Consider the following 13,809-nt stretch of genomic DNA (forward strand, 5'->3'; position numbering starts at 1 on the left):
AACCTGATTGCTTTAATGTCTTGACGAGTGGTCGGCAGGTTATAATTAGCGCGTGTTCTTCCACAAAATATTGAAACATTAAATAAAATGCCGACGTTAATTTTAATCAGTTATTTTTTCTAAAACTTGTCGTTTACTTGAATTTGGTCCTCTCATTACACTGTGCAACAAATTCAGGTTAGCAAAAATTAGGTCCATTCTGAGAGTGGCGGGTGAAAATAGAGGCGAAATTAGAAGACCCGTATCGCGCCGTTTTTTTAAGTTAGTTCGAATTTTTTTTTAATCGGCCTTCGAAGTTCGAAATCGGAGCCGATTTTCGGTATATTGTTTCATAAGTACCACAAAAATTTTCGAAATCAATTTTTTCAAAAATTGTAATTGTTGCACAGGTCTCTAGCAATAATTTGGCTTTTACAGATTGAAAAAATATCAATTAGTCGACGAGTTATAGCCAAAAAACCATATAAACAATTTTGCTCCGATTTCGAACTTCGAATGCCGATTAAAAAAAAATTTGAACTAACATAAAAAAACGGCGCGATACGGGTCTTCTAATTTCGCCTCTATTTTCACCCGCCACTCTCAGAATGTACCTAATTTTTGCTAACCTGAATTTGTTCCACAGTGTTACTCGCTTCCGTGAATACTACAATACTTTTGCTTACTTTTTTACTTAAAAAAGCACACATTTCTGTAGAAAATACAAACCACGAAATTCTTGTTTACTTCACCTTCACATCACACATTTTCAAAAAACTAAACTTAAATTCCATGTTTTACAAGAAAAAAAAATGAAAAAATAAAACAACAAATATATAATGTAAGCACTTACTTGGTATCGAAATTGCCCCATATCCTTGCCAAAAATGCCTTCTCATTGCGTTTTGCATTTATGGCGGCCTGTGCACTGGCATCACCAAGTCCACCGGCTCCTTCTACATCTACATCGACATCCTGCAAATATGCATCAGACTAATTTTTAAAATTCTAGTAAACTTCTGCAGGGATATTCAACAGAAACTAATCAAATACAAACACATACATACATTATACATATACAAATTCATATAAAATATGAGATAAGCGAAACTATAACGCAACTGCAAAAGGCTAAAGCAAATAACGAATTCAAATAAGTTAGATGTACCAAAAAACAAATAAAATACGATTACGAGTAACGTTGAAAATGGCATAAAATATGAGGAGGTAAATACATAAATAGAAAAAATATAAGTAAATAAAAATGTATATTTTTACTTTTGTGTATTGAGTGCAAAGGCAGGGCAATTCGAAAACAATGCAAAACAACAACAACAACAAAAATTATTTATGGGTTTAATCTGCATTGAATAGTAAAAAAATTAAAATCAATATGTATTAAGAGGCTTATAACGCGTAAAGACACGTATCCTTACCAAGGAGCTGCGTCGACGTGACATAGGCAGCTGGCCCAAATTGAGTCCCGTATCGATTGACTGCGTGTATTGTACATGAAAACACAAAAATTTACAATCCTCTAACTAATCCTTTACTGATTAAATGTTTACAACTGAGCGAATGGATAGCAATTTTTGAGTAGTTTATTTTTATTGAATTAATCAGATTGCAGTTAAATAGCCAATAAAGCGAATACAAAATTTAAATTTTAAATTTTCCGAAAATTTCCTTAAACCTGAGAATGACCTTATGCCACAATGAAAAAGCGAAAGACACAAAGAAACTGTGAAAATAAGCTTGGGCTTGGTGAAGGCAACGAACTAACAATTGCCGATTGTGAAAGAATCACTATTTCTTGCCGGGTTCTCCTATAAGCTAAGTCATTGTCTAGGTTAGCTTAGCTTAGGTTAGGCAGGTTGCTTGTCTTAGACAATACACTCGGTGGCCCCAAGGTCCATTGTGTTACCTGCATTAGATTTCCATCTTCTAACTAAGTTGCTTAAATCACTTAGAACTTTTTAAGAAGGCAACTGGTGAGACATTTTGCAAACTTTCCAGATCTTCAAAGTAATAATCGCTAAGATAAAGGGATTTTTAATAAGAGATGTTATTTTGATATTCAAAGAAAAATTATATTTTTTAATATAAATGATCGGATGTTTATTTCATTATAAATAGGAAGGCATGCCGTTAATAGTGGAAAATAACATCAGGCAAATGACCACCACGACCACGCTTACAGGACAATATTCGTTTTCTTTTTCACGTGGCCCCAAATAAAAAAAGTCACAAGGTCTTAAATCACAAGATCTCGGTGGCCAATTGTGATCACCTCTTCGAGAGATAACATGATCCGGAAACTTTTCCCGTAAAAGATCAATGGTTTCGTTGCTTGTGTGGCACGTAGCGCCGTCCTGTTGAAAATAAACGTTGTCCAGATCAATACCATCCAATTCCGGCCATAAAAAAAATCGTTAATCATCTCTCGATAGCCTTTTATATATTTAAGTAACACCTGTTATTGGAAAACCCTATATTTGGCACGGCAGGGCAAGTGCAGGACATTCATAGAGGAGGTGTTGTACCAACTCAATTTCTGCTTCATATCTACAACTCCTGCCGAAGTCATTGTGAGTCCATTCTTCAGGCTAGGGTTCCAATAGCGCGGTGACCCGTTATAACACCTGTGAGGACGCTGGTAGCTGATTTTTTTAATCCAAGCACACATTTTATCCTTTTAAGATTCATTTATGGCCAGAGCGCTTTGGAGATCCTGCAGTTAGTAGTCATAGACCACCTTCTTTGGGTTTCCGTGACTACGCTCAAGACAATCGCAATTTACAGTCGTCTACCACTCGCCGAAGGTCAAGCTCAGAGCCTTTCCTTGCCCACTCATCCGCTCTTTCATTTTCCTCCACTCCAGAGTGGCCGGGGACCCCACAAAGTGTGATGTTGTGTTGTTGAATAAGCGAGAGTGATCTCCTGTATTTTTATCACATCTTGAATTGATAAGCGCTGAGGCCAGTACCTTGATCGTTGCTTGACTATCTAAGAGGTAAGCCCATTAGTCTTATCGTTTTTGTTGCTTTGTCTATAGCGTAGATCACACCTTGGAAGACGCTTCACTTGTTTGAGAATCTAAAAAAGCAATTTAAGGATAATTGTTCTGAGTACACTCCCGATCCAGTGCCATTGTCCATCCTTGAGCCGTCAGTAAAAATATGGTGGCCAGTATAATCTGATATGACTCTGGTCTGCCGATCCTTTATGTCGGGTCAGCCAATCAGGTAATTCCTTCAACATCGCTGAGAGCCGGATAACGGTCTGATGTTGGCCACCACTCTCCATTCTGTACATCGTGAATTACTACCAATTTGTTTTGGCTTTATTTAATTTTTTCTGCACGACAGCTTGGGTGGCCTGTTAAGGCACACTAAATGATGCAGTAGCAACTAATTACCTAAAAATATTGAGCTACAGCGCTCGGGGAGTTGGTGAAAAGTCTAGCATTTGCTGGAAAATACCACGAATATCTCGATAAAACAACGAGACCATTTAGCAGAAGTCTTGTGGCTAGGCGGAGTAGCATGACTTCAAGATGTATGCGCCCAAAGACGAGAAAGAAGCCATACAATGACAAAGCTGCGCCTAGGACGGTTTATCAAACAGTTGCCGTCGTTGATGTCAACTAACGGAAGGTCTTCTTCTTCTTGATTGGCGCGTAAACCGCTTTCGCGGTCCCACATTTCCGCAACTCTGATAAAGCAGGAGTCGAGACAAGTAGAATGGGGTAAGAGCCAATAATATTGAAAGTGACTAAAGGGTGATTAGCGGTACTTTCTCTAATAGCTACTTTTTCTACTTTCCATTTGTGAAACAACATCAAGACGCACACCACAAATAGGAAGAGGAGCTCGGCCAAACACCCAAAAAGAGTGTACGCGCCAATTATATATATATGTGTATTAGGGCGGGTCGATTTAAAAACCGCTCATTGCTCTGTGAAAATCGTATTCTAGGGATCAAAATAAGAAACTTTGCCGAAGGAACCATACCTCTAAAACGAATTCTGATGTCCCCCAATTTGGGTCGAACGAAAAATCCTACTTTGACCCATTTAGAGTGCTCCGATCGAGTCCAAATGTATGACCGACCCCCACTTACTTTGGACGGCCGATCCACCCATGCCAGTGGCACACCCCCTGGAACTCCCCTGGGGGGTTCCCCATACAATCATTTCAAAATATTACCATTTTTGGCCTTTACATGAGAAAAGAAACTAAAATGTTCGACCCAAATTGGGGGACATCAGAATTCGTTTTAGAGGTATGGTTCCTTCGGCAAAGTTTCTTATTTTGATCCCTAGAATATGATTTTCACAGAGCAATGGGCGATTTTTTTGCCTCCCCACAAATCGACCCTCCCCAGCAATAATATATTATATATATATATATACTTTTTTTACTTACGAAAATCGACACTCTATGAAAAATGTTTATCGAGCGCTCAGGCCAACTTGTGGTGTTCAGCGATGAGGTCCACTTTGGCTTTATGGCTACGTCAATAAGTAAAACTGCCGTATTTGGGCTGAATAGCAGTCTGAAGCTATTCAAGAACAGCCATTACGTTCATCGAAAACAAACGTTCATCGAAAAAGTTTGGTTTGGTCAATAGGCTGGAGGAATCATCGGCTCATATTTTTTCAAAGACGAGGCTGGCGCCAATGTAACAGAGACACAACATTTGTTCCAACAAGCGGCGCTACTTCCCATACGTCCGCCCGTGAAACAATGGATCTACTGCGTCGTCGTTTCGGTGAACAATTTATCTATCGTCTCGAACCAGTGGATGGTGGCCAGATCGCCAGGGCAAGCCGAGTGCGCGCCCAAAGCCAAGTTGAAATTTCACTCACGCCCAAATCCAAATTGAAATCTCACTCGCAGAGGAGCTTGAAATTGGGAATCAACATGATCAATGCAAAGCGGAGAAGAAATACAGCAACCAGCTCCATAAGCCAAGGGACCTATGGCTAGATAATACGAAGAACTGTGTGTGCCGTGACCGTAAGGGCTGATGAAATATTTTTCTTTAGTTAACTCAAAAAAGGTATAATACACTCTTTTTTAATTTTAATAACCATAGAAAAAATAAATATGTAAATATATCGTTAATCTCAAAGTTCTTTTTTATCAGTAGAACCAAAAAACAAATATGTTTTGTAATATGTTATTGAAAGATACCGTTGTTTTTGACAATACGATTAAAAAACAATCAATATATTTTAAACTGTTCCACAATCCTTTTATGGCTTCAATTTTTTGCTAAGATTTAAGTTTCTTTGTTTGGGTATTTTTTTCTGTAGTCCATCATTTCGCTCAGTTTTAAACATGGAAGACAATGTCGGTAGGCTCGTATATATGAATGTATGTATGTATGTAAATTGTGCGTGCAAAATAAATGAATAATAAATGTGATTATCCAAATTTAGACAATATTTAGAATTAAATTATTAGAATAACCACCAAAAGACTCTTCATAGTCAACTGTGCTGTAAAAGAGTTAGTAAAAGTGAGTGAATTCAAAAAATAACACCAACAGAATTAAAAAAAAAAAATAATAATAACAAAAACTTCCCAATTGTAATTTGTTTTTGTTGTTTTTTTTTCGTTTTACATATGAAGCTTATGAATGAATAGTGCACATACCGCAGCCGCTGTATTTTCCATTGAATTATAAACCTTTATTGGGTAATTTTATTTTCGATTTGGTGTATTTGCATAATTGGATGTGTGGGATGATGCGGTAGTAATAGAGGCGATAGAAAAAATATTAGAATTAAAATTGCAATAAAGAAAATTAATCAATCAGGTAATTAGTAATTCGCAAGAGTACATACAAAAATTACATACATATAAATTGTGTTTGAAATTGGTGCGATTGAAGTGTAATTCGAATATTTTATGAATGAATGATGAAAGTAGTACAAATCTTTTAATATAAGCGTAAAAAATGGGCTGCTTTCAAAATAATTCATTCATAAACATAAGCAGAGTATGTGCATACTATACACTGTGCGTCAATTGATCGGATTTGAAATACTAAACCTCTTGCCTTTGATTCTCTGAAAGATTGAACGAGTATCACTCTCATGAGCACTGAAAGTTTTTATATTCTCTTTATTTTAGTAGAAAACTAACCTATCCTATCCTATCCTATAAATTAACCGTTATTTGTTTATTCTGCTTTCAGATTTTTCAAGCGCAGCAATCACTTGTTATTCTTTTTTGAGTTATATTCTAAAATGGGTAAATGAGTCAATTGCCATTCTGAGCGGCAGTCAGGCGGTACTCAAGGCACTGCCATCCTGTGCGGTTAAGTCCTCACTGGTCTTTGAGTGTATCGAGAAACTGAATTTGTTAAGAACGCATAATCGCATCCGGGTCATATGAGTTCTAGGGTACAGGGGTTTAACTGGGAACGAAGTAGCGGGCACCTTGGCTAGAGAGGCTGTGACATCTTTACCAATACGAACGTCGTAGCAGAATAGCTTCGTGCGTGACTACCATTCGGTAGTTCTCAAGCTCGGTAGCCAATGTGAACATGAAACATAAAATTATAAAAAAAGATGTTTCTAATAGCCATCGCCTCTTGGATACCTCGAGTGTATTTCTGCCATGAAAATGTTTTTCATAAAAATTGCCACGTGGCCCAAAAACAACTAGAAGAAGGCTTCTGGAATCACGTTTATAACGATGCAAAGACCGAAAGAAGCCGTGGCTTTCAGAAAAAACTCGGAAAAAGTGTTTAGAATGGGCTCACCGACGTAAACATTAGTCGAATGTTCTCTGTTTTGATGAATTGAATTTTGAGAGAGGCTTAGTTTACATCATTTTAAAATATAGTGTCAAACAACCACACCTTCTTACTCTAGTCTAATTTGGAGGAAATAACACAAATCTTACAAAATAGTTTTTTTACCTTTCCTACGGGTATTTGGAACACCTGGTTTGACATTTGTGAGGCGACGGGTTGCCGAGGAATACCATACAGATTGCGTGGTACCAACTGTTAAGCATGGGGTAGGCAGCACTATGATCTGGGACTGTATGGCTGCTGATGGTGTCGGCGAAATGTTCACTTGCGAGTGTCGCATGTACAGGCAAAAGTGTGTACATAAATGTATTAGGAACTGTACTTTTGCCTTCGTTAAGACGCATTTTCTGTGACACTAATTAAGATAGAGGTCAATTCCAACAATACAATGCTCCATGTCACAAATCAGTGACGATGCGTTAATGTGCGAATTTAGTCAAATAAATGCATGAGGTTCTGATACGTCAAAAGTACCCACAGGGTTAAGCTATGTCATACGACAACACTTATGTATCGAAACTGGAATGCTGCGTTTATTTTCTTACAAAATGAGTAATTTTGAAAAATTGAGAGATGACGCAGGTTATGAGGAATTATGCTCGCACAAAAGTTGGGGTCTACGTTTATGAAACCACTCGGATTTATATTCGGCCAAGGACTTGCCCTACAGCAGCATTCTCCAAACATTTAGGGGAAATATTTATGCAGTTATAACAAGAAATATTTATATTTAACTTCTGTCGAGTCTGGCCTTTTTTTCATCCTGTTTGGGGATCCTTTTTAAAAGATTATATCCATAAATCGATAGAAAATTACATTTTAGGAAGCTACTTGGAAGCGCAAACCGTAAGCTGGCCTTTTTTTCAACCTGTTTGAGGATCCTTTTTGAAAGATTATATCCATAAATCTATAGAAAATTAAATTTTAGGAAGCTACCTGGAAGCTCAAATCGTTAGCTATAATTTTTGTTTTCCTTTTTCACTCCTCTCGGAAGCATAGGGCCTCGATAAGACTCAGTCTTGTGTTGGTTTCGTTAATCTATTTTGATTTCTGACAGAGTAGGTGATTAGTCTACCGCTAAGTTAGCTATGATATAATAGAAATATCTTAAAATCACGTTCAAAGTCGAAAAAGCCAGTCTGGTCAGATCCGAGTACCCAACAGAGGGTTAAAAAAAGAGGGTTAAATATATTAGCTCAGTGCTTCAGAAAGCGGCCACTAGTTGCGTTAGTGCCCAAGAGTCACTAATAGAGACTACTGATTGCAGGCATAGGTATTAATAAACTCTAAAAAGTGAGAAAATATTTGAATAAATACGTTTTTGTATGCAACTGTTAATTTTTCAATGTGTGAACTCAATCAAATAAAGGACCAGAAATAAGCACATTCTTAAAGTGGTTCGGGAAGTATTAATAATACCTGGCATTTAGTTGATATAGAAAACAAATCCCACTTTTCTATCAATCAACTGACGTGTATATATATGCACACACCTATTCTTAATCTTTGTTTAATTAACTGAGTCCGTTAATTTGCCATGCTTTGAATTTAGAGAAAAAACATTGTCGTTCAAAAGTTTTTTTAGTTTTCAGATTAGGTTTGCATATAGTATGTCAAATTAGAGGCTTATTAAAATTCAATATAATTGATTTCAATTGTAAATTCTCATCGCCTGTAATGTTAGCAGTAATTTGAAATGATAAATTATTTGATAAAAATTACAAATTTACAGGCGCATTAAAGCAAACAGCTGCAATTCATTTACACACAATCACTTATGCTAGACAAATTAAATAAAATGAAACCCAAAACCAATTGTTGAATTACATTACAATTACAACACATAAAATGCAATACTCACACTGCGTACGCGATAATTATTTAGCTGTTCAGTCTCTTCGTCGACGCCAACGCTGCATGAAAAGAGATTGAAATTTGTATGCCAGTCTGCTATCTAAATACAACTTGAACTTACGGTATTTTGAGCCAATTCAGTAGAAAATTGGATGCACCACCCTGTATGACGACTGTAAAAATCACAATTAACGAGGTTGTGGTCAACATCGTTTGACGTGCCTCGGAAACGGTATTACGAATAGCCAAGGCAAAGGACATGGCGCCGCGCAAGCCTGGAAAAGCATACAAATTTACGCATAGATATTTGTATGTATGTATATGTGCATGAAAATATCTATGTCATACCGGCAAAGAAGAGCATGTGTTGGAAATTTGAAGATATTTTCGGTTTACGATTCAAATTCAATAGCCAAGAGAGTGGATAAATATTAACAGCGCGTCCAATGGCAGCGGTCACCTGTGAAGGTGAAAAAATGTATAAATTAATTAAAAGTGTTCACTGGTAGTAAAACGATTGTGTCTCTTACAAAGCCAGTTATTATAAAAACAGCATCAAAGTGATGCTTGGGGAAGGTAAACATCGAAACGCCAATGTATGAAAATATGAAATTCTCTGCCAAGAAATTCAACAATTCAAATATCTCCTTTGTGCGTGTGCGTGAATCCTCCGATAGATTGTTATAGGTATAATGCGCCTGACAAATACCGCAAAAGAGCACAGCCACTACGCCAGTCAATTCAGAAGCTTCCGCAATCAGGAAAGTACTATACGACATGAGTACGAAGAGTGCAGATTCGAGTAGTGGAAACTCACGTACGCGGGTGAACTTTGTCAAGTGCAGTGGCAGTTAAGGAAATTATGTTCCAGTTATAAAAAATATATTAATTCAAAGAAGGAGGAAGAGTTAAAAAATTAGGAAAATAAATAAATCAAATTTTAAAAATAGTAATAAATATTAAGGGGTTATATACAGGTACAGTTAGAATTTTCAAAAAATCAATTTTGTATTTTTTTCTTAATGTACATATATTAAAGAATACACACAGAAAATTTAATATCGTCGGCGCTTCAGAATGCTTGAGACTACAAGACAAACTTTAAACGCATTTTTCTCAAAATGGTGTTTTTCAAAGTCGGTGACTAACTTTACTCGAAAACGGCTAAATCGATTAGTCTCAAATTTTACCACGAGCTTCTTAAATATATATTTTAGTACAGTCTAGTTCAGGCAATCGCCGCGCAAAGACGTGTTATTTTCGCTCTTCCGTTGTGATTAAACAAAACTAGTGATTTCCTTTAGTGCTTAGTGTTAGCTATTCAATTACAAATCTACCACATTCTTTCTTTTCGGTTAAAATTTATAGTAGCACAAACAGTTGAAAACCAGTGCAGTGTGAAAATGAATGGGGCTGACCCCCCCTCTTCAAACAGGTTTCGGCTACTTGACCCGGACATTGACCAACCTGGCAAACGCACGAGATCTGACGATTTCGTACCTCTCCCTCAACACAAACAGAACGATGATCACATTCCGCGATATCTCGTAGCGACCGCTGTGGGACCAAAAGTTGGTGAAGAAATTCGCCCTCTTTCGTCATACAATGTATTCCAGATCGACAAAGGGCTTAAACACATATGCGTCGACTACACCGAAGTGTCTGCACTAAGATCCGGAGATCTGCTCATCAAAACCCTAAACTTAAAGGCAGCTCAAAAGTTTCAGAAAGCAACTTTTATAGGAATAATTCCGGTAAAGATTGCTTCACATAAAGGACTTAATACCTCACAAGGAAGAATCTTCTCCAGGAATATCATCAACCTCCTAGAAGAAGAATTAGTTCAAGGTCTAGCTAGCCAAAAAGTGATTGAGGTTAAGAAAATCATGAAGAAGTATGGAGATAAACTAATACCAACCGGAGCAGCAGTAGTTACTTTCGATCTGGTTCGTAGGCCGGACACAATCAAGCTTGGATGGGAAAGAGTTCGCGTACAAGAATATATCCCAAATCCAATGAGATGTAGAAACTGCCAGAGACTTGGACACACCAAAAATAGATGCCGGAACATGGAACTTTGCAAAGAGTGCGCAACGCCCCCTTCACATGAAAAATGCACCGGAAAATATTGTATAAACTGTGACAGCACCACACACTCATCCTATGATTCGGCCTGCCTCAGCTTCCTAAAACACAAAGCAGTCAACAAAATAAAAATCGAACGTCGCTGCACCGTGCGAGAAGCATGGAAGATATATAACAGTAACCCTTCCGCCTACCAAATCGAGCCTTTCACAAAGCGAACAACAAAACCAACAATGGCACAAATAGTTATAAATACCAAACCTAATATAACAAAAAACCCAGAGAAACAAAACGAAACAACAAACACAAAAACTAACCAAAACAACCTACCAAACAATAGTTCACAAACAATTAACAGCACACAAAAGAATATTGATGTAAACAAAGAAACTAAGGTAACAAATGCAGACACTATCAGATACACACAAACAGAAAATCCAACCAAACAGAATACACAAAAAAACAACACGATCACCAGACACAATAACACATCCGCAGAAGATAATAATATGGAAACATCCCCAAGTAGGGAACTACTACTACCTGAGCTAAACGACATCACACCTAATACACACAAAAAGACAAAATACCTACAAGCAAAACAAAATACGCAGAAAACCAGTACAATCACCAGACACAACAACATATGCGCAGAAGATAATAACATGGAAACATCCCCAAGTAGGGAACTAATACTACCTGAGCTAAACGACATCACACCTAATACACACAAAAAGACACCGCCGAAATATACAGAAAAAACTGATTCATTCTTTTAATTCCGTAAATGGATTTCGGCCTAAACCTCTCAATAATACAATGGAATATTCAGGGATTTATTAACAATAAATTTGGACTGGAATACCTAACTTCCACACATAATCCAGATATCATATTATTACAGGAAACTCATATCATAAACAAAAACCAACAATTACTTCACCTACCAAACTATCAAATATTTCACCACAACAAACATTTAACGTATGCAAAATCAGGAATAGCAATATTAGTTAAAAATACAATAAACGCTTCAAATCATAAAACATCCACTAACCAACTTTTGCATCAAACCATAACCATACACGGACTAAAAGACTTACATATTACAAATATCTACAAAGAAACGGACATAAACTTAACACAACAGCTGCTGCAAGACTTACCACAAATAAACTCAGGACATCATATAGTCGCAGGGGACCTAAACGCTCAAAATACACTTTGGGGATCTCAATACAACTCAAGAAGCGGAAATATGTGGGAGTCCTTTGCACATGCTCGCAATCTAGTATTTTTAAATAATGGTGCACCAACACTCCTGAACACAAGGAACACACTTACCTCAGTAGATGTATCTATGGCTTCAAGTGATTTGGCAGGCTGCTTGTCCTGGAGCTGTCCATCCCAACCTATCGCAGGCGACCACTTCCCAATTTTTATACAGAATGGAAGCACCAAGATCGAGAAAAAATTTATAGGGAGATTCAAGGAAAACAAAGCAAACTGGGAACTTTTCCGAAATAAAACAGAACTTTTTGACAATCAATTTCTTAAATCAAATAATGTCAACCAAGAAGCTGCCTTACTTAAAAAGATAATTAGAAAATCAGCAAATGAATCCATGCCAACCAGCCGATGTCCGAAACAGAAAAACTCCCCAGTATGGTTCAACGCAGAAATTAACACCCTTATACACGAAAAAAAGAAAGCTTGGAAAAAAGTTAGGGACAGAGAAACTCCAACAAGGATTCTTAACTTCAAAAGATTGTGTGCGCAGGTTAGAAGAGCCTGTAAAAAGGCAAAACAAGAAACGTGGAAATGCTTCGTAAATTCCTTAAGCCCAACGATAGATGCTAAAACATTATGGAGCAAAGTAAGAAAGATTAAATCCAATACCATATCCAGTTTTCCACCAATCTTTACAGAAAACACCGTCATCTCACACCCAGAACAAAAAGCGACTCACCTAGCAAGAGCATGGAGCTCAGTAGGGGCAAACGCCAAATTCGATAGAAGCCTCATACAAGAAAAATTAAATATGAACATTGACAGCTTGGAATGCCCTGGAAACAACCTAAACTTCATTATAGACACAGTAACACTCTCAGAATTGCATTTTGCACTCCAAAACGCAAAAGGAACATCGCCTGGCAAGGACAAAATTACTTATACCATGATAAAAAATTCGTCAAGTGTCCTCAAAACAAGATTGTGCCAACTTTACAGCAATATTCTTAAAACAGGTATTTATCCACATGACTGGAAGCAAGCAGTACTAGCGCCCATTCCGAAGACGGGTAAGAACCAGAATTCAACCGAAGGATACCGACCCATTTCCTTACTCCCTGTACTGTCGAAAATTTTTGATAAAATAGTGACAAGAAGATTATGGGAAGCATGTGATGAAAAAATACTCAAAATTCAACATGCATACATGGCAAACCACGGAGCACACACACTTTGTCACCTATTAGAAACAAAAACAAAAAACAACCTAAACCATCAAAAACACTGCTTAATCGTGTCTGAAGACCTCGAAAAAGCATTCGACAGGGTAGTATCAACAGTTGTAATAAAGGAGCTACACGATTGGGGCATACCCAAAGTAGTTTTGAAATTAGCATCATCCTTTCTCTCTCACAGAAGAATCTCCGTGAAAGTAGATGGTTACCTATCTCAGAATTACATACTAGATAATGGAATTCCGCAAGGCTCCCCATTCTCAGTATTTCTCTTTAATGCTTACACAAATACACTGTCAAAAACATTAAAAGGGATAAGTGGAATTGACTTCATTGGCATCTATGCAGATAACATCTTCGCATTGTCTTCAGGTACTCAAGAGAACGTATCACAAAGCCTCAACGCCATTGACAAAAGAATACACGAATGGTCGAAAAAAACGGGAGCAGTAATTCCAGCCGACAAAACTGAAGCTTTACACCTTTGCCGAAAGAGAAACTGTAACGCAACATCTATCACACTGAGAAACAAACGCGTCGAATTGAAAAGCAAAATGAGAATCTTGGGTATAACCTTCACAAGGAATCTTCTATG

General features: G+C 37.3%; 1 protein-coding gene across 9 annotated transcripts in view; it reads right to left on the reverse strand.

The window, feature by feature from the left end:
- Positions 1-13,809, reverse strand: part of LOC128865011 (sodium/hydrogen exchanger 9) — a 50,903-nt gene that overhangs the window by 16,119 nt on the left and 20,975 nt on the right. For 4 of the 9 annotated variants that reach the window (XM_054104859.1, XM_054104863.1, XM_054104868.1 and 1 more), the window contains exons 6-12: positions 9,195-9,503; positions 9,013-9,124; positions 8,786-8,939; positions 8,672-8,723; positions 5,643-5,675; positions 1,416-1,475; positions 833-954 (exon numbers count right to left, since the gene is read on the reverse strand). In XM_054104859.1, the coding sequence (XP_053960834.1) occupies positions 833-954; positions 1,416-1,475; positions 5,643-5,675; positions 8,672-8,723; positions 8,786-8,939; positions 9,013-9,124; positions 9,195-9,503 (842 nt within the window). Of the gene's footprint in view, positions 1-832; positions 973-1,415; positions 1,476-5,642; positions 5,676-8,671; positions 8,724-8,785; positions 8,940-9,012; positions 9,125-9,194; positions 9,504-13,809 lie in introns of all 9 variants that reach the window. The other 5 variants (XM_054104865.1, XM_054104866.1, XM_054104862.1 and 2 more) reach the window with 4 other exon arrangements.

The sequence above is a fragment of the Anastrepha ludens genome, chromosome 5 (genome assembly GCF_028408465.1).
Source record: "Anastrepha ludens isolate Willacy chromosome 5, idAnaLude1.1, whole genome shotgun sequence".
Classification (NCBI taxonomy): Eukaryota; Metazoa; Arthropoda; class Insecta; order Diptera; family Tephritidae; genus Anastrepha; species Anastrepha ludens.